The sequence below is a fragment of the Lutjanus erythropterus genome, chromosome 5, assembly GCF_056507025.1.
Source record: "Lutjanus erythropterus isolate fLutEry1 chromosome 5, fLutEry1.hap2, whole genome shotgun sequence".
In the NCBI taxonomy this organism is placed as follows: Eukaryota; Metazoa; Chordata; class Actinopteri; order Lutjaniformes; family Lutjanidae; genus Lutjanus; species Lutjanus erythropterus.
In genome coordinates, this window is record NC_139321.1 from 42,358,086 (window position 1) to 42,380,342 (window position 22,257).

Consider the following 22,257-nt stretch of genomic DNA (forward strand, 5'->3'; position numbering starts at 1 on the left):
TAGACGTGGCTGCTAATGTGAATCTAATGTAGTTTCACATGTTCATTCTAACTTCATTCACACTAGGAAAGGACACAGTGAGGAACTGCAGCCCTCTTTTACAAGCATGCAGAGTTTACACTTCCTTTTTTTATATCAAAGAAAGTGTTACTTGTCTGTAAGGAGATCTCACTCTGCTGCTTTTAGGAGACTGTTGGGTTTCAGGTTCTGAATGGATGCTTCTAACATTTGAATTTCTTCTGTACAAACTGTGAGAATGAACAGTTTCTTGGTTAGTGAGAATGAAGCACTCTCCCTCTGTGACTGTACAGTAGCTGATAACAAAAGTGTATGTCTACAAAAACATTAAAAAGAACGAGAGCGCAAATCTCAAAGTTGTGTGAGGTGCACAGAGATGTCATTATTCCTATCTGTTCTGTTCGGACAACTTTTTTTTTTTTAACAATATGTTTATTAATGTTTTTCCTCATAAACATACTTATAAATATACATACTTATCCACATATGTATATAGCAATGTAAAAATAAAAACAAAACAAAAACATTTGTGCCTCCTCAACCAAAATACACCTGGAGACACATAAACAAAAAATCTTCTCAGACAAATATAGAAATATACATACATATCCATCCTAAATACATACACAGTCCTCCATTTATCTTAAAATTCAAAGTCCATCATAGTCTTCCCGTAATTAAACACAAGATAATCTTGTTGCAAGGTTTACTTCAGGTAGTATTCAGTCCTCCTCTTCATCATCTAGTAAACCCATATTTTTGACAAAAACAGTGAATGGTCCCCACACTTTTTCCTTCCTCTTATATATGTCACTTTTTCTAATGGAAATGTTGTTAACATTTGCCTAACCCAATACGTGATACTTGGTCTGTTAGTCTTCTTCCAAAACATTGCAATCGATCTTTTAGCATGCAGGAGACATAAATCTATCATTATTCGTTCACTTTTGGTATACTTGTGGTGTTCTGGATACAACCCTAAAATAAAAAACCCAGGGTCTAATGGAATGTCTTTTGCCAGAATTTTTTCCATTGCTTTTTTAACCTCCTCCCAAAAAGATTTTATCTTACTACATTGCCAAACTCAATGAATCAGTGTCCCCTTCACCTCATTGCATTTTGTGCATAAATCTGGAATATTACTATTATATTTATTTAGCTTAACAGGAGTAATATATGTTCTCATCAGCCACCAATATTGTAACAATCTTAATCGAGTATTGATTGTTTGAGAATGGGCTTTCATACATACTAATTTGCAATCTTCTTGTGATAAATCTCTTTCAAGGTCTTCTATCCATGCGTTCCGTTTATGATTAGAATTCTCAGTTGAATTGGATAGTAATAAATTATAAATCTCCGAGATAGCACCTTTGCTTAAACTATCCTTAGACACTATCTTCTCCAAGTCAGATTTTGAGGGCTTAGAGCGTTACTTTGGCTTGTTCTAATTAAGTTTCTAAGTTGAAGATATTTAAAATAATATTTACTGTCAATATCATACTTGTGCTTCACTTCTTCAAATGTCATCAAATGGTCTGTGTTAGGTGGATATGAATCTTGAATTTTTTCTAATCCTTTGGATGCCCATATTCTAAATATAGCATCTGCTCTTCCTGGTGCAAACTGCTGATTTCCCCATATAGGGCTGTACTGTGATAGTGAGCCAGGTTCTTTAATAAATTTCCTCACTTCAAACCACACCTTGATCATGTTTTTAACAATTGGGTTAGTGATTTGTCTAATCAAGTTTCGCAATGTATCTGAATATAAGTACAAGGGTAGTGGTAACCTTAAACCTTCCGATTCCATGTCTTTCCATTGAGGACTATCTCTTGTTACAAAATAAAATTTCATAGACCTAAGCTGCACAGCTCAGTAATACCAAAGTATGTTTGTACATTTCAGACCTCCTTTGCTATATGGTAAGTGCAATAAGGGCATTCGAATCCTAGCACGGTTATTGTTCCATATAAATCTAAGAAATAATTTCTCACTTTCCGTTTTATCGAGTAATAAAATAGCGGACTTGGTGTAATTGATTACATACCCCGAAATATCACCAAACTCTTTTATGAGCTTCAGCAGAGCAGGAATCGTTCTGCTGCGGTGCGATATAAACAAAATAATGTCATCTGCGTATAGTGACAGCTTGTGTTCTGCTTGTCCAATTGTTATTCCTGCAATCTCTGGGTATGTCCGTACAGCTATTGCAAATGGTTCGATCGCTAAAGTAAATAATAATGGGGATAGTGGGCATCCCTGTCGACATCCTCTTTTGATTGCAATCGGTTTTGATATATTTCTATTTGTCAGTATCTCAGCTGTGGGATCTAAGTAAAGTAACTGCACCCATTTTATGAATGAATTCCCACAACCAAATCTTTTCAAGATGTTGAAAAGATAAGGCCACTCCACCCTATCGAACGCCTTTTTGGCATCCAGGGATAGGAGGGCCCTGTCTGAGTGGTTTTCCAAGTTTTGAATGATATTTAGGACCCTCCTAACATTGTGAAATCCTTGGCGTCCCAGGATAAATCCATTTTGATCCCTATGTATTATACTAGGTAGTGCTTCTTGAAGCCGTCTTGCTAAAATTTTGCACAGAATTTTAAGGTCAGATTTTAATAAACTTATCGGCCTCATGTTTCCACATTTATTGCTAGGCCTTCCTGATTTGGGCAACAATGTAATTAATGCACCTGTCATTGATTTAGGTAGACTACCATTATAGAGTGCTTCCAAAAACATTTCTAATAACGGTTTCAGCAGTTTTGATTTAAATTTTTTATACAAGTCAACAGGGAGTCCATCTGGTCCCGCCGTTTCACCAGATTTCATGCCATCTATGGCTCCGCCTATTTCCTCTTCCCTGAGTTCTGCCTCCATCATTCCTTTATATTCATCAGATATCGTTGGAATATTCAATTTATCCAGAAATGTATTGTGAGCTTGCAGGTCAAACTTATCTTGTGAATCTCGATTTAAAAAGGCCTTGAAAGCATCCCATTTAATACCTGCAGTTGTTTGTGTTGTGTTATCTCTAAAATAATTATCTATTTCTTTCCCCACATATTCAACAAATTCTTAATCCTGTAGCCATTTCTGATTCAGACACCATCTAGGAGGATCTCTTACAAGATTTCTATCCACATACACAAGACAACATGGTCCATGATCAGATATCAATATACTGTCATAGTAACAGTCCTTTACCTTGGAAACCAAGCTTGCAGAAATTAAGAAATAATCTATGCATGAATGTGTGTTATGAGTACTAGAATAGCAAGAGTAGGCTATATCAGTAGGCTTCAAATGTCTCCAAATGTCTAACAAATTTAATTCCTTAATAAAATGATGAATTGTTGTTCTGCTTCTATTATGTGTTAAATCACCACCTGAAGATCTATCTTTGGTTATGTCTAATGTACAGTTCCAACCCCCTGCAATTATATATTCTCCTGTGAGGGATGCAAGTATGAGAAACAAATTTGTGAAAAAGCCTGGTTCATCTGTGTTAGAACCATAGATATTTACCAAATTCAAGTTAACCGAGAGAAGAGATCCCTGGATAATCAAATATCTACCGAATTTATCCTTAATTACATTAGTAACCTGAAAAGGCACCGATTTGTGAATCAGGGTCATCACTCCTCTGGCTTGCCAGGTAAATGATAGATGCTCGCCTGCCATCTCCTACTAATTCTTATATTTTCATTACTTAGTGTATGAGTTTCCTGTAGGAGTCTTTTGAGTCTGTTTCTTTCAGTTTGTTCATAACCTGCTTAATTTTTTTAATTTTTTGTAAACCTCTGCAATTCCAGGAAGTATATTTAAGTTCTATCCCTTGAGGCAGAAATGGAGTGTCTGAGAAGATTAACACACTTAAACACATTTAAAAACTTAAACATACTATGAACCCAATGAACAATGGTTAGAAAATTAATCCCTTTTTCCCAAATGAATGGTACCCCCCTGCTTGTTACTTCCAGCTTCTGTTGTGGACAGATCTTTAGATCAATCCACTTGGCCTCAAAAATTTTTATAAAATGAAATAAGAAAAAGGAAACACGAAATGAAACTACATAACCCTTCCTGCTCCATGCTACATTTTCAGTAACAGCTTTTAACCTTAAAGCATATAAAAGAAGCTGCTAAGGAGCAAAAATGTATAAATAAATAGAAGTGAGGCTAATGTTTGGTTAAGGCCATGTTAAAGTAATATAAATTATATGCCTTTATAGTCTAAGAATGCATAATCACGTTTACCATGTAAACGCCATCACATCAAATGTGATGTAAAGAGAGTTACTCACTCTTGTACCTTTTAAGTAAATAAAATATAATGGATAATTGCCAATCCAGCAAATTACCTACTGTAAGACTTTTAATATTGTACCTTTTTTAACATTAAAACATATGAAACAAAACTTCAATGGGTACAAAAATAATAATAGTATTAATAATAAAAATCATTTAAAAAAAATGCCTATTTGAAGCCTTATTCAAGCAACTGAAATTACATTCTTTTAATATTTAGTGGTCAGGGTAGCTCTTACCATGAGGGCAACTTCACCTCAGAAGTAATATACCGGTATATGAAGTTATTCACGTTTTCAGTCTCTGTTTAACAGCTACCACTTAGTCACTATTTCCTATTCATCCCACTTCTTCTTTGATCTTGTCTATGAAGTTTTGTGCCTCCGATGGTGTGTTGAAGGTGTGTGTTCGCTCCTTGTAAGTCAACACCAGCTTAGCTGGTGGTATTATGCCGTGTCTGAGTCCCAAGCTCCGCACCGAGTCATATTGCTTCCGCTGTTTGTGGACTTCAGTGGCGAGCTCGTTGTAAAACCTCACTTTTTGGTTTTTGTACAGAGTGTCTTTCTTTACTTTAGCAGCTTTTAGGATAAGCATTTTTTGCTTATAGTTCAGGAACTTCATAATTAAAGTCCTCGGTGGAGCATCAGCATCTCTTCTTGGCCCGACGCGGTGTGCTCTCTCCAACACTATTGGGCACCGTTGCGGACCCATGTCCAGCACCTCCGGTATCCAGTCCTCCAGGAATGAACAGGTGTCAGAGCCTTTAGCTCCCTCAGGCAAGTTCACCAACCTTAAATTATTCAGTCAGGATCTCGTTTCCATGTTGACAATTTTGTCTTCCAAAACTTTATTCTTTCTCTCCGGCTTCCGCACCATGTCGTGTATTCCGGCTTGTTCATCCTCCACTGTTGACAAGCGTGCCTCTGCTTGTGTCATCCTTTCATCACAGTCGGATAGATCTTTCCTTGTTTCTTCAATAGCAGACAGTATCCCATCAGGCTCGTGGAAAACTCAGACTTCAAACTGTTTATTGCAGTCAGTATTTCTTCTTTAGCCCCGGTGAGTTCGCCTCCACTTTGCGCTGGTGTGGCCTTCATGTTAGTATTAGCCTCCTTGCTAACTTTTTGCTCCATGCTCTGCGCCCCAAAGTTAGTCACTTTCGATTGCGTCTGTGTTTTTCCCCTCATCTTTCCAACGTTTGGCATTCTCTAACGAGATTAAAACCCTCCAACACTTTTCAAGAGCGGGGTTAACAAAATTTCTCAGAATTTATCCAGGATTATAGCAGAGCAGGGTTGAGCGTGACTGTCTACTTTGTGGCCATAACCGGAAGTCCATTTTACACATTTTACTATGCTGCAATCCATGGCAAGTTTAAAATCAATAGTTTGGAGCTGCTATTCCTAACATACAATCTAACCATTGGATCTTCTTGGGAAAACATGGATGCCTGCAGCAAATTGATGTTTGTATGTCAAGTCTGCACATCACCAGCATGTACAGCAGCTGACTGAACAGATTAGCACACTTTAAAAGAGGCAGGAGCAAGTGAGTAGCACATGCTTGCAGAGACTTCTATCAAGCACAAATCAACTAAATGACAATAGACATGCAAAGTTGTTACAATATGTTTGAATGACAATGTTTGTTCCATTGTACTTTCCCAAGTTGGAGGTTTCCTTTTTATGAGTTTGGGTTACAATGGATTGCAGCAATAGCATACATCAAGCCATTAACATGCTTGGCAGTCAGTTTTATGACCAATTCAGTATATGTGAATGTTTTAAACACTTTCTCTCTCTTCTTCAGCCCATGATGGACAGAAACAAAGCAGATGAACTGCCGAAGCTGCAGTGTGGTTTCATCGACTTCGTTTGCTCCTTTGTGTACAAGGTCAGACATCACACCTCACCAACACACAGAAACATTCACTACTGATTCCCTTCAACTCTCCAGACAAAGCTGGCTGGACATTTACATGCAGGTCTGACTTCCATTAAGTCTGATCTCTACAGTTAGGATTTTAACTGTCCAGGAATTGATTTTAACTTCGCGTTCATTTTGTTCTGAGTAACTTTACTTCAAGTTGGTTCAGGTGTAAAACTGGCTTATGATAACTGACTTGTTTGCACTCACTTCATTGTGTTTCCCAAACTTTTTTTGTCTGGGGACCCACATTTTTAAAATGACAAACTGTCATGACCCAGTTCACTATAGGCCTTATCAATAAATCTGTGGAAGACTTATTTTGGGCATAAATTGACATTCCTGACCCTTTTTACAGCCATTTTTGCATCGTCTGATCATCATTATCTTGACATGTATTATTGAACACATATACACAAATTTATACATATAGACATATAGACACATATACATATATACATACAGTGCTTAACAAATTTATTGGACCACCACCCAGTGTAAGCTTTGTGCAACAGCTGCCCTAAATTAACAGCACTGGTAATTACCAAAATAATTTTTATGTTTCTGGTTAATACACCAGTATGTAGGAGCTCTTTAACAGAAATGATATTTTTAATGCTAAAATATAATTATTATTGTTATTCATGAATTTTCAAATTTACTGTTTTACAAAAAAACAGAAAAAATAGTAAAGCACATTATTATTTCTTGATTAAGATGTTAAATTCTAGTTATTTACTTGCATTCCTTAACAGAAAAATTACTTTTATTGGTTGAATGTTATGAATTTCTGACTTCTCAGAGAAGCCCAGTGAGCCGCCTCAAATTTGGGTATAAAAAGGTGAATTCAGTTTAAAATTCCTCATACCTGTTCACAATGGTAAAACGTGGAGAGTGCACTGAAAATAAAAGTCCATATTAAAACACTCAAGACATTGAGGGCCCTATCTTACACCTGGCGCAAGTGCCACTGGTTCTGTGCCTCTGTGGGCAGGAGGTCTAAACATGAAGGCAAAACGAAGGCGTGGCACGGCGTGTTTGCTATCTTGTGCTCAGCGCATTGGGGTAAAAAACGCGTGCACTTTGGACCAGCCAAAACCTGGTCGAAGTGCAAAGTCTGTGGACTTTCAGCACAAGATAGCACCCGGCGGGCTTGGCTGAAACACAGACACACACGTCTTCACAATCACAAAACACTTTCATTTATGGTCATTCTCTTCCTCACACAGGAGTATCGATTAGTTAAGTGTTATTCAAACAACATTTTTTTATCAGCAATAAATCGTAAATATTGAAGTTAAAAGTGTTCGCGTGTGTCTTGCGCTTGGCTGAGGAGCACACGTCTCCACAATCACAGAACACTTTTCATCAATGTTAAACAGTTGTGCGTGCATGCATCTTTAAAGATGAACTCACTAAAGAGGGAAAAAAATATAATTATAAAGCCTTATAAATCTGAACAGACCTGCAAATTGCTCACGGGACAGGATCACAGCTGTCAGATCCTGTTTATCAGATGAGTCAGCATGACAGCTGGAGCAGCTGTAGAGTGTGTCTACATGTTTGTTATGATCCAGAAAAACAATGATTAAACATAAAATATACAAGACACTACAGTTGTGCTCATAAGTTTACATACCCTGGCAGAATTTGTTTTTTGGATTTTTCTTTTTGGTAATTTTTCAGAGAATATGAATGATAAGAAATTTTTTTTTTTTTTCACTCATGGTTAGTGGGTGGTTGAAGCCATTTATTGTCAAACAACTGTGTTTACTCTGTTTAAATCATAATGACAACAGAAACTACCCTGAAATGACCCTGATCAAAAGTTTGCATACCCTGGATATTTTGGCCTGATAACATGCACACAAGTTGACACAAACCGGTTTGAATGGCTACTAAATGTAACCATCCTCACCTGTGATCTGTTTGCTTGTAATCAGTGTGTGTGTATAAAAGGTCAGTGAGTTTCTGGGCTCCTGACAGACCTTTGCATCTTTCATCCAGTGCTGCACTGATGTTTCTGGATTCTGAGTCATGGGGAAAGCAAAAGAATTGTCAAAGGATCTGCAGGAAAAGGTAATTGAACTGTATAAAACAGGAAAGGGATATAAAAAGATATCCAAGGAATTGAGAATTCCAATCAGCAGTGTTCAAACTCTAATTAAGAAGTGGAAAATGAGAGATTCTGTTGAAACCAAACCACAGTCAGGTAGACCAACAAAACTTTCAGCTACAACTGCCAGGAATACTGTTCGGGATGCAAAGAAAAACCCACAAATAACTTCAGCTGAAATACAGGACTCTCTGGAAAAAAATGTCTGGCTGTTTCAAGATGCACAATAAGGAGGCACTTGAAGAAAAATGGGCTGCATGGTCGAGTCGCCAGAAGAAAGCCATTACTACGCAAATGCCACAAAGCATCCCACTTACAATACGCCAGACAGCATAGAGACAAGCATCAAAACTTCTGGAACAAAGTCATTTGGAGTGATGAGACCAAAATTGAACTTTTTGGCCACAACCATAAACGTTACATTTGGAGAGGAGTCAACAAGGCCTATGATGAAAGGTACACCATTGCTACTGTGAAACACAGACGTGGATTGTTTTGGGGATGTGTGAGCTACAAAGGCACAGGAAACTTGGTCAAAATTGATGGCAAGATGAATGCAGCCTGTTATCAGAAAATACTGGAGGAAAATTTGCACTCATCAGCCCAGAAGCTGCGCATGGGACGTACTTGGACGTTCCAACATGACAATGGTCCAAAACACAAGGCCAAGTCGACCTGTCATTGGCTACAGCAGAATAAAGTGAAGGTTCTGGAGTGGCCATCTCAGTCTCCTGACCTCAATATCATTGAGCCACTCTGGGGAGATTTCAAACGAGCGGTTCATGCAAGACAGCCCAAGAATTTACAGGAACTGGAGGCTTTTTGCCAAGAAGAATGGGCAGCTTTACCATCTGAGAAAATAAAGAGCCTCATCCACAACTACCACAAAAGACTTCAAGCTGTCATTGATGTTAAAGGGGGCAAAACACAGTATTAAGAACTGGGGAATGTAAACTTTTGATCAGGGTCATTTTGGTAGTTTCTGTTGTCGTTATGATTTAAAAAGAGTATACACAGTTGTTTGATAATAAATGGCTTCAACCAACCACTAACCATGAGTGAAAAAAAAGTTTTTGTGTTATCATTCAAATTCTCTGAAAAATGGTCAAGAAATCAGAAATTCTGAGCACAACTGTATATTTGACCGCACAAGTCCAGCCCAACCTGAGAGAAAAAGTTATGTGTATTTCTTTCAGAGCTGGTTGGATATATCTGTGCTTAATTTTGCACATTTCAAACTTCAGAAACTGTCTCTGATTGTTTTGCAGTGGGACAGAGGAATGAGGATGGGAGGAGGAGATGAGGATTAGGTGGGAGAGGAGAAGAAGGAGGAGCACAGACAGCCACGTATCTGCTCCTCCACCTGGCTCAGGTGGGCTAGTGGAACCAGGAAGCTTCGTGGCTGGACTGGATCTGTTCGCCTCCCCTCTCTATTCCACCATCTCTCTCCCTGCTCCTCAGCCAGCAGAGTTAATAATGATGATGATAATAATTAATTATAAAATATAACATACTTTAAATGTGCTTCAGGTTAAAATATAAGCAGTTACATATTTGCATGACATTTGCGGTTCATTTATTGTATTGGTTTTTGCAGGTGTTAATGTAAAATAAATTACTTACACATGAAGCTGTTTTGGAGACGTCCTGCTGTCTCCATATATCGCATTTTCACTCCTCGAACCAGGAGATCTGTCTTCTCGCTTTAAAAATTCTCTTTGTTTCCTCCTGGTAAATCCACCGTCATGCTGACACCGCTTGCGCTGCTGGTGAACCTGCCTCTTAAAGGTGATGAGAGCTGACTTTCTGATTGGTTTATTACATGTTCAGCCTAAACTTGCCTGTGAATTAATGAGGGCACATGGGCACACCTGCCCTGCCCTGCCCTTTGCGCTGGTAGCGCAGGGCAAAATATCACTCCCGCCCTGGCACAGGATGGCAAAGGTGGATTTGGACACACCGTGAATAAATTAAATCCATTGTGCCTCGCACTTGTCACTTGTGCTTTAGATCAGCGTAAGATAGCATAAGTGTCTCACAGTGTGGTCAAGTATACTTTGGAGTCAATCACAGAGACTGGTACTTACAAAATACACCAAGGAAGAGGCAGGAAACAAACGTTAACTGAAGCAGATGTCAGACACCTCAAGATCTGAAGTACTAGAGACAGAAAGAAAACCACTGCTGATCTTCAGGAAGAGATAAATGCTTCTAGATCAGAGTCAGAGAAAGTCTCCAGAATGACCACAAGCAGACGACTGATGGAACAAGGTTTAAAGAGAAGACTAGCTGCTAAGAAGGCATTATTGAAGCCTGCAAACATCCAGAAACTCCTCAGATTTGTCAGGGAGCACAAACACTGGACTGTTGATGACTGGAAAAAGGTATTCTGGATGGACGAGTCCAAGTTTGAACTCTTCAGTCAGCATCGTTGTCTTTATGTCCACAGAAAAGCTGGAGAACATTTTGATACCAGACACATTTCACCCACAGTCAAACACGGTGGAGATTCCTTTATGGTATGAGGTTCCATTTATGGAAACAGCGTGGGCAAATTAGTGAAAATCGACTGTATCATGAACAAGAACGTCTGCATCATGGGATCCCTTCTGGACTGAATCTGATTGGTTCATATACCAACAAGACAATGAGCCCAAGCAAACTTCAAAGCTGTGCAGAGACTATTTGACCAAGAAAAAGAATCTGGAGTTCTGGAACTGATGGACTGGCCAAGTCAAAGTCCAGATTTGAATCCTATTGAACAAATTTGTGATTTAGTACGTTCAAAGATTGATCACACAAAAGTTTCATCCAAAGCAAGTCTGTGGGAACAGATAGAAACTATTTGGAACTCAATAACAAAAGAGATTGTCAAAAACTACATAAAAACAATGCCAGCAAGAATGCAAGCTGTTATCAAGACCAAAGGAGGCCGTACAAAATATTAAATTAACAGGCTGTTATTTTTTCCACTCATCAGTAAAATAATACACTAATTTTAAATGGTTTGTAAAAGGTGTGCTGCAGATATAAAGCTTAAATTTGCAGAATTTCTTCCATAGTCTTCTACTTCTGGGGGACCTAAATAAAATTTCCTGTGAGCCACCTGTGGGTCATGACCCAGTATCTGGGAATGGCTGATTTATATGATTTAATAAATAAACAGTTTGAATGTAACTAAGCAGTATTGATTTGATATGATCTGATTTGCGTTGACTCGTCCTCCTTTCCTGCTTTCCAGGAGTTCAGTCGTTTCCACGTGGAGATCACCCCCATGCTGGAACGCCTCCTGAACAACAGGAAGGAGTGGAACGCCCTGAAGGAGGTGCACGAAGCCAAACTGGCTGTCCTGGAGGAGGCCAAGAAAGCCAAGGAGGAGTCGTCTCAGAAAGCTGCAGCCGCCAAACAAGGTAGGAGAGAGGCTCACACATGTGAACACACAGATGCAGACAGACAATACATCACTGTCAGTACAATTATGTACTTTTGTACTAACCTTGAAAGGGGATATTCCTAATAATGAGCACTTTAACTTTTAGAAGATGTATTTTAATTGATCCCCTATAGGAGAAATTTAATTTGACACAACACAAATGAGTAGCAGTGCAAGAGGAAAATGTCGTGAGAGGGAAAACAAAAATAAAATCCAAAATAAATAATATAAAATAGAATTACTATTTGCAGTGTGCTTATACATGTGTAATGTGCAAATGTTAAAGTCATAAAGACTCTGTTTCTCTGCATGTGCGATATGTCAGTGAAGTACAGACTGTTTACATGCAAGTGCAGTATGTTCATGAGACACACTCTTTTGACACAATTTGAATGCAGTACATTTATTTATAAGAATGTTTTTATAATACAAATATTCTTTATTTCTCTTCCTTCTTTCTGCAGCGAGTGCAGCCCAGTCACAGTCAAAGACATGTACTCTCAGCTAGAGATGCTCCAACAGCACCAGGTTGCTACATGGTTGTGGTTGAACGCTGGGTTTCCCCCAGAAATCTGCTCCACGTCTCACTTCAAAATACCTTACAATTGTCTCTTCCTCTATTAATATTTCTCTTCTCAACTTTTTCCTGTCTGCTTTCCTGTCTATCTTTTATTCCTGAGGAACTCATTAGATGCTCTTGGCTTGATGGTGTGTTCAGGAGTTTGTGGGAAGATTCAGCATCTAACATTTGAGAGTCAGCTACCAAAAAGTGCATGCAGCTTTGATGAGTTAGACATAGAACAAGTTGCAGCTACGTATATTATGTTACATATTAAATGTTACAGTTCAAAGTCTGTTGAGCAGTTAATGGGCTCAGCACCCCCACCCTGACCCCCACCCCCTTTACCTGCCAATAAAGGCTAAATAGCCCCAAAATATTTAAAACACAAAAATATGAGTATCCTTGATGATGGTTGGTGGGTTATCAGCAAATGGAACCAACAGTACACCAAACTTTATTCTGTATTTGATGAATATATTTCTAGTCTTGTGATGAAACATACTGATGGGTCAGCTTGAATATTCAGTGTACATGCTCTAACACAATAGTTACTATGCTAAATATTTGAGATTCAGTGGAATTTGGTTGAACTAAATGTGACAAAATGCTGGTATATGCATTGGCACAGACTTGGGTTTAGCTTTGGGGACAAAATATGTATGCTGTATTAGATGATGTCATGTGGTGAGAAGACTGTGTGCCTCACCTTTGTTTGGGCTGTTTTGGGCAGTAATGACTAGAATATCCTGCAGGCACAGGGAAGGAATCCAGTGTCTGTCATTAATCATTCACTTTCTTTGGCACGTACATAGGCTATGCAGTTGTTGCATGTCAACACATTTGTTACTCGTTGATTTACTAGATTGCATGCTCTGGTTTTAGGCTGTTTTAGTTAACTTAAGCCATACTTATAGCTGCTCACTAGCTTTTCACAGTCCAGTCCAACTCTGCTGTGAAGAAAACTGTAATAACCTTTTTTTTGTCTCTTCTGTCACAGCAAACACAAAACACAGTCTTTCATTTACTGTTATGGTGCAGCCTGAGCTGATCTACACACCATACAGATGACTAAAGTAATGTAACTAGCCAAAAGCACTTCTCATAACCCAGGTTACCCACATCTCCTTAAAAGGCTGTGTTGTGCTTGTCCAGTAACAGAGCAACAAAAGATGCGCTACACCTCACCAAGTAAATTCAATATTACTACAACTTTATGTGTGGCCAGTTTATGCCAATGAAATTTATTAGACTGTGGCAATTTCTCAACTGCATTTTTTCCTGAATTTCTCAGGTTTGAGAGAGCAGTGCCCCTTTATAATGTGAAACAGCAACAACACTGACTGACACTGAGTGTGACAATACTGTGAATCAAATGTCAACAATTATTTTATATTTTTGGCTCAGCTCTTGTGACATGTGTTGACACACTATTCTCAGCTTGTTTGTCTACATGCTGTCAAGTTGTCAGAATCTATAACTGTAATGTAAATGACCACAGAAAAATCTGAGAACTTTGCTTGTTAAATAGACGTATGCTGCAAATGCCATGTGTATCATGTTGTTCTGTCACTGGTTGTTTGTTCTCTGCTCAGCAGCAGTGTTTTTTGCTGTATATTGGAGTCTGTTAATAAGCTTGTACATACCAAGCTAGCTAATCAATATATGCTAATCAATATATGCAAACGCTTTCTGTGGACTAATGTCTTACTGAACACACAAAATGTATTTGCCCACTTTTACTGTAGTGAATGAGGAAATGTGACACCTGCTTGCAAGTCACTTTGCTAAGATTAGTAAAGATATATTGCTCTTTTCCTACTGAAATACTGTGATGTCTGTCTGTTTTTACTGATCTATGTCTGTGTGAGAATTATTACCTGTGTAGAGTAGTGTAATGTGGTTTTGTGGTGTGTAGTATTAGTGAGTTTGTTTTGTAAATACTGATGATGTCAATCAGTTGGTTGCGTCTTGGGATATTCTGTTAATCAGAGACATTCAGATGTAAATACATGAGCTGTTGTGTGCATGTCAGGGATGTGCTCAGACATTTTAGGGGGCAGGGGCTTGAGCAAGAAAAGAGGCACTCACCCCATTCAGCTTTGATTCGGGGTCCCGCATCATCCTGTTGAGATAAAATGTATGGATGGATGGATGTAAATTATTGTACTTATTACATGATTATGTACTAAAAATATCAATAATTTGACACGATAATAACATTAATGATTTACTGTTTACAATGTGATGTGTCCAAACACTTTAATCCTTAAAGGGACAGTTCACCCCAAAATTAGAAATACATATTTTCCCCCTGGACTGTAGAGACCCAGTTATTCATTTACCTTTATTTCTCTTGAGCAACTTTTTTTTTTCTTTCTTTTTTTTGGGATGAGCAGGTTCATGTAGGAACTACTTTCTTGCTACAATAGAATTTACCAGAACTACCTTCTTTCTACTAGAAAATCTTGTTTCCCCATCAGATTTAACTAAAACAATTGTTGCTGCCAGACTTTCTCTGCTGGATGAATAGAAACATTGTGCTTCAGGAGCTACTTGTAGGAGACCTGTTCAAAAGAGAGGATGCAGACAGTGGCTCCATGATGTTTTTGCATGAAGATGCAAAGCGATGATGTTTTCACTGATGATGAATCCCCATCTCTATAACAGTAATACTGTACCACTCAATACTCAGTGTTGACTTCATAGTAAGTAACTAAAAAGGAAAAAACACAAAAACAAACAAACAAACAAAAACAACAGCAGAGAATTCATGTAAAGACTATGTACACAGAAATTAAAATTAGAATAAAAAATAAAAAATAAATAAATTATAACATACATGTAATATGGGGTTAGCAGTGCAAAGCTCCTATGCCAGTGGCATTCATTTTTTCTATATAGATTAAAAAAGATTTCCGTATAGTATAAACCACCCTCTTGTTGAATAGCGAATCTTCTCCAACGCCAAATGATGTATAAGATCTTTCATCCACATTTTAAATGTTGGGGGGAACTTCTCTTTCCATTTAAGGAGTACAAGTCTTCTAGCTAAAAGAGATGCAAAAGCTATCATATTTTTTTCCTGCCAATTAAGAGGTACATCTTGTGAGGTTACTTGAAATATTGCAGTAGTAGCAGATGGTTCAATAAGTACTTCCAAAACATCTGAAGGGGTCTTAAATATTGACTGCCAGAAAGAAAGGGTGACTGGTGCTTGTCTGCATCTGTCACATACAGGATCGACACTCGGCGTGATCTTGGCTAGCTTCACTTTAGAACAGTGAAGGCCATGTAAAACCTTGAATTGGATAATTGTATGTCGTAAACAAATTGAAGAGGAATGTATTCTGTCTAGGGCAGTCTTCCAGACCTCATCAGAAAACTCTGTCCTCAGATCTTCTTCCCACTAATTTCTTAACAATGTCAAGGGTTCTATGTGTTTATGTGAATTAAGTAATGAGTAAACTGTTCCAATAGACCCTTTGGACCTTGGGTTAATTCTCAAAATGGAGTCTAGAAGAGAGTTGGGTGGTTGCGATGGGAAGTAAGTGGATGATGCTGATATAAAGCTACAAAGTTGTAAAAATCTAAAAAAAAAAAAAAATTAGAACGGCGAATATTAAACTTAAGCATTAACTGATCAAAGGATATAAAGGCATTATCAATAAATAGATCTCCTAATGTAACAACCCTTCTTTTAACCCACATATCAAAAGCGCTCCCAATAGTTGATGGTGTTAATAAGTGATTTCACATTATTGGAGCGTACATTGATAAGTCATTGAGTGAAAAGAATCCCCTGAACTGTCTCCAGATTTTAAAAGAGTGTTTCACAATCGGGTTTGAAGTGTACTTGGATATAGGATCAGAAAGAAAGAAATCTCCAATTGTAACCATTTGGGGGCAGTGTCATTGGATGGGGATTCCTTCCAATACAGCATAGTCCTTATGTTGGCAGCCCAGTGATAAAACTGAAAATTAGGGAGTGATAGTCCACCATGTTGGCGATGTCATTGTAACATGCCTTTCTGTATCTGTGGGTCCAGATGAAATCTAGTTATAAATTTGTCAATGGACAAAGAAAAAAGATTTCCATAAAAGTACAGGGACACATAGAAATACATAAGAATTTGGGCAGCACATTCATTTTAATTGTATTAATTCTTTGTCCTAATGATAAGGGCAATAAACTCCAACTTTCCAAGTCTTGTTTCAGACGAGCCAATAGAGGGAGGAAATTAACTTAAAAAAGGTCTTTGAGGTCATATGTGATCCACATCCAGAAGTATTTGAATTTTTGTGTGTTTACTTTAAGTGGAAGTGTATCAAATATAATTTGCTTAGCCATAGTATTCACCGGTATGATCTCACTTTTTTGTAAATTAATTTTATATCCTGATATTTTGCCGAAGTCTTTGAGTAGGTCAAGTATTTTTGGTAGACTAATTAATGGGTCGGACAGGTATAAGAGCATGTCATCAGCATAGAGGGATACCTTACTCTCCAAACCATTTCTCTGTATCCCCTTAATACCAGCTGCACCACGCAGCACAATTGCTAGGGGTTCGACTGCACCTTTTTACATTTGACAGGGTGATTTAAAGACTTTAAATTCCAGCTTACAAAGGTTACACTGCATGGCTGATCTTAAAGAGTCTGTATTAGCTATGGTCTTGTTCAAGAAAAAAGCGGATTAAAGATGTGTGGTGAAGTAATGGACTTTGGTTTTCTAAAGTACTGAAAGGCCCCTTCAATAGTAATGGCAGGATAAAGACAAAGAAAAGGAAATGGAAAAAGAACATAACTAAATAAGTCTGGTACAGTAAGTCGCCAAACCTCATCTATCTGAACAAGGTGATACCCAAACCCTTCGCAAAAGCATAGACACATTTAAGTGCTTGTAGGATGCACTAGCCCCAGAAGACAGTACTCTACTGTATACAGAAAATAATCTAATGTGAGGCACATTGAACAACAATTAAGTATGTCTTTGACATAACAAACTGTTAAATAAATAGTGTTTGTAACACTTATGACGTCTTAATAGGAAGATAAAATAGGAAATAGTGATTAGGGAAACAAATATCAGACTGTGCCAACTATTATTCATAAGAAGGGTATAATGTCATCTCAAGAATACCAGGATACTCTACGACATCATAACCAGCCATAGTGATGTGTCAGCAATTGTAAATGTAAGAATAAGAAAACAAAAAATTTAACATCTTATGGCTTATTAATTGTTCTTTACAATTATCTTCGTTCATCTGGCATAGATAAACAGCTTTCATAGTTTTGTAGTATGTATAGTATGTCAGCTAAGATAATGTATTACATTGCTATTGTGTTTACTATTATAAACAAAAAAAAGAAAAAAGAGTGGAGGGAAAAAAAAGGGAAAAGGAAAAAAAAAGGAAAATCAAAGCAGACAATTGCCTGATTGCCCACTTTTATCTTACTTCTTTAAACGCAAATACAGCTTTAGTGGGCAGTTTTTTAACTTTAACAATCACAGTGTACATTGTTTACTCACCAGAGTGGACAGCATCACCATTACTCTGATGCAAATTAATTCTTACTCAAACTCTTACTTAAGTCATAGTTAGTCTTTTGCTGCGTCATGTAGGATCTTGGTTTTCACATAAACCATGGCATCCCCCGGACTCTGAAACTGTCTCTCAGTTCCATTATGTGTGATGCGGAGACGTGCTGGATAGGAAAGGCCATATCGAATACCATCTTGTCCACAAAGCAGTCGCTTGACCTCAGTAAAGGCAGATCTGGCTTGTGCAACACTTGGGGGGTAATCCGGGAATATGGAAATGGAGATTCCTTTGAACTGGAGTGGGCCGGAGTCCCTGGCACAGCGAAGAATTTCATCGCAGTCCTGGTAATAATGTACTTTGGCCACAATGGCACGAGGCTTGCCATCTGGTTTCCTTGCCTGTAGCCCTCTGTGTGACCTGTCCATCAGAACGTCTTTGTCCATTTTCAAAACTTCTTTCAGTAGTTTGGAGACTGCCTCTGGAGCACTTGAGCCTGGCATATCAGGGACAATTAGTATTCGGATATTGGAGCGCCTCATCCTACCCTCCATGTCAAGGCGTTTCCCCTGTAGGCTGGTCACCTCTGTCTTGAGCTTTCCTACCTTGGTTAGCAGCAAGGTTACGTCATCTGAACACGATGAGAGCCCATGTTCCATTTCTGATATAGTTGTTTTCTTTGTTTCCATCTCAGAGCATATTGCTGCGGTGTTATTTGCCACTTCTGTTCTTACTGCGTGTAATTTTTTGACAGTCTCAGATTCCTCGACCAGGCCTGTCTTTAGCTCTGACCTAATCAGTGCACCAATGTCTTTTTTCAGTGACGTGAGGATTTTGACTTTCAGGTCTGCTGTCTCCATGTTGTCATCTGGTCAGGGGGAGTCACTGCTGTTACCAGTTGGTGAGACACTCAAGCACGCGGCTTTAGGCCTAGTAGTGGAGGTTCCTCTGGTGAATTTGTACTTTCGCAAATTATTGGCCATTGGTGGAGTGATATCGATATTGAACTAGCTAAAAGTGAAAATAAACTTAAAACAATATTTTGGAGCCTTTTGTGGGTGTAAAGTGCCTAAATAAGAGTTTTAATTTGAGTTTTAGCAGAGCATGTCAAATATGCTGCCTACTCCATTGCCTCTAGCGCCCCCTCATCCCTAACTCCATTTCAATGATTATTTTTTAGATATTCCATGGGATATTTTTGACAGTATCTATGTAAAACAAGCTAGCATAATATTCAAGATGGGCACAACTTTCAATCAATACCAGGGAAATCCTACACACCACGTTGAGCAACTCCACTCGACGCTGACAAGTTTTGTTCAGACCACAAAAATCCTTACCTTGCGTTGCAACTGGATTTGCGAGATCATGCGGCTCCAAGCAATCCGTTTGTGTCCACACCAGAGGTGCTAAGAGCCAACTAGCACCCATGCAGGCACTACTGGCAGCTACTAGCATTGTTTTAGGTGTGACGACAATGAGAAGTGTCCATGGAAAAAACTTGTCTTGAACAAACAATGGTGGCTCCTGAAGAAGTTAGCATAGATACTGTGATAGCATCAGTTCTATCAGAAGTGGGGAGTATTTCTTCACTGAAAGGATTTTTTCAATGGAAAAGATGTTTTCGCTCTTGTAGCCGACGCCATATGACAGATTTTATCCAATCACCTGCCAAGTGTTTTTTTTTTTTTTGAAAGTGCATGCCCTTTTCCAAACAGTTTATATGGATGGTTTGTCCCAAACCACCAGAAATGTTACAAAGCTCTAGTAATGACCAACAAAATTGTAAGGAGGTGGAGTAGCCTATTTTTTTTATTTCTATTTCTATTTCTGTTTCTATTTCTATTTTTCCATTGCCACATTATATTAATTGAAAAATAATAATGGCTTCTATATTTAACACCAACCAAGATGGCACTTGTCAAGTCCAGCACCTGTGCCAGGTGTGCATGTGTGTACAGTATGCCTACATCATAGAAAAAAGTATCTAAATATATCACCACCCACTGTGTGTGACTGCTCATTTCATCCACATCCATTCCTAAGTAGATTTATTGTTCTCCATAGAAAAGAAAAGTGTGCATTTCAGCATGAAACAGTCATGTTTGTGTATGTATGATGAAATGTTTCTGCATCAGCATCATGTTTGAATGCACTTCTGTCAGCGTTTCATTTCTGAGACACAGTCTTATTTCACTTTTTCTGCATGTTTGTTGAACTCTCACTACACTTTCATTTCACTCCCCAGAGAATCTGTTTGGAAAAGTTTTGTCACTCTTTTCAACCATGAGGATTTACAACCCAGCAAGCATTTGACTGACAGCAGTGTTCAAGAGCTGGCCAAGTGTTGTGCCAAAATATATTTCCCCCCAAAATAGGTATCCCTGCTGGCCATGTGTCTTTGCATCAATTTCAAGCCATGGAACAGAAATAACAACAGTCAGAATCTTCCCTTCCCAAACCACTGGTGTATATTGATTCCTTTACAAGAAGCTTCTCAGCTTGTAAAGGTAGAATTAATAGGATTTGTCCAAGCACCACCAGCAGCCCATTTGCTTCAGCTGTCCTATCACAATAAAGCCCCCCCACACACACCCACAAAAAAAAACAAAAAAAAAAACATTTTGGGATTGGTAAAGTTTTGATTGATTTAAAGGGATATTTTTTTTTTTTTTTTTTGCTTTTTTGGAGAATGTTTTATGACTTTAAAGTTTTCTATGGGCTGTTTTCCCTAAAGTACTGTTTACAGAAGTTTACAAAACCATTATTCAAGACCTTCTTGCCTGTCTCTATGTGTCAGCCCTGCAATGTCCAGGGTGAACCCCGCCTCTCGCCCAATGTCAGCTGGGATAGGCTCCAGCCCCCCACGACCCTTCGGGAATAAGTGGTTACAGAAAATGGATGGATGGATAACCATTATTATAACGGCATTGTAATTACAATATTTCAACATGTAGTGTGGTGTTGTAAACTAGCCTGGCTAACTAATCTGGAAGCTCTCAGTTCATTTTCAGTTTCCAAGAGGATTAACAGGCGCCAACCAAATGTTATCAGATAGATGCACAACGAGCAACGTGATGTGATGATGTGAGCAGATTCAACAGAAATATTCCACATCAGCAGCAGCTGATTGTTTACAGAAATGTCTCAACAGCCAAGAACACCTGGGTCAGACTGCCTGACAACTTTGAACATCATCAGATGGCTGTACTGTTCACACTACACAACTTTCTGCCTTGTAATCGGGAATCTTGAAGTCGTGAATGATGATCTCACATGACAAGGTCTTTCACCTGAGGTATCCCTGACAATTCTGTCTGTTTGCCAGAATGCATTTTGTTATGATAAGGCAAGAAGTGACATTAGATTATTAATACTGAAGCATTGGTGTGCAGAACTGTTGTTGAGACTTGTGTCTTCATTGCTGCACCAGTACTGGAGATGGAGCTAGCTGAAACTACTTTATAACAGACTTAAATAACAACAGAATGCAGTAATTTCCAAAAAACTTTATGACCTATATTTGATTGAATACAGTACAAAGACAACATATTTGATGTTATAACTTTATTGTTTTTTGTAAATATACACTCATTTTGAATTTAATGTCTGCAACATGTTCCAGAAAGTTGGGACAGGCGCATGTTTACCACTATGATGCATCACCTTTTCTTTTAACAACATTTAGTTGCTAATTGTTGTCTTGTCTCATTGGCTGTAGACCAATAACCAGCAAGCTCTTGCATTGCTGCTTTGGATAATATCTTTTAACAGTTCACACATAGTGATCATCAAAAGTTTGCCTCTGATCTGGGGGGGGATTTGTTGGCGATCTCCAAAATCTGTCTGTAAAAGGAAAATCAGGGCTAAAATCCTGTAGTGAGAACTCGGCTTAACTATTTCCCCACCAGCATTTTTTAATAAAGTTGCCAGCCAGCCAGTTCTATGAATATGTTAACATGGAATATATCAAAAGAAAACAGATCATCTAGTTTCAGACACACAAAAATTATTCAAACTTCATTCATTCTTTTTTATAAGCACATGAATGTTGTTTGGTTGTATCAAAAAATCCACTTTTCAGACAGAAAACAGAGAAAATTATGTTTTTGTGAAAGACACATTTTTTAGCAGAATATCCCCTTCCATCCATCCATCCATTGTCCTCTGCTTATCCGGGGCCGGGTCGCGGGGGCAGCAGTCCGAGCAGGGACGTCCAGACTTCCCTCTCCCCAGACACTTCCTCCAGGTCTTCTGGGAAGATCCCAAGACGTTCCCAGGCCAGCTGGGTGACACAGTCACTCCAGCATGTCCTGGGTCTTCCCTGGGGCCTCCTCCC

The 22,257-nt window shown here is 38.5% G+C and overlaps 1 protein-coding gene across 1 annotated transcript in view; it reads left to right on the top strand.

The window, feature by feature from the left end:
* Positions 1–12,655, top strand: part of pde6a (phosphodiesterase 6A, cGMP-specific, rod, alpha) — a 78,242-nt gene extending 65,587 nt beyond the window's left edge. Inside the window, exons 22-24 of the mRNA XM_084719827.1 lie at positions 6,148–6,231; positions 11,622–11,790; positions 12,278–12,655. Of these exons, the coding sequence (XP_084575953.1) occupies positions 6,148–6,231; positions 11,622–11,790; positions 12,278–12,321 (297 nt within the window). The 3' untranslated portion in view covers positions 12,322–12,655. The remainder of the gene's footprint in view (positions 1–6,147; positions 6,232–11,621; positions 11,791–12,277) is intronic.
* The last annotated feature ends 9,602 nt before the right edge of the window (positions 12,656–22,257 follow it).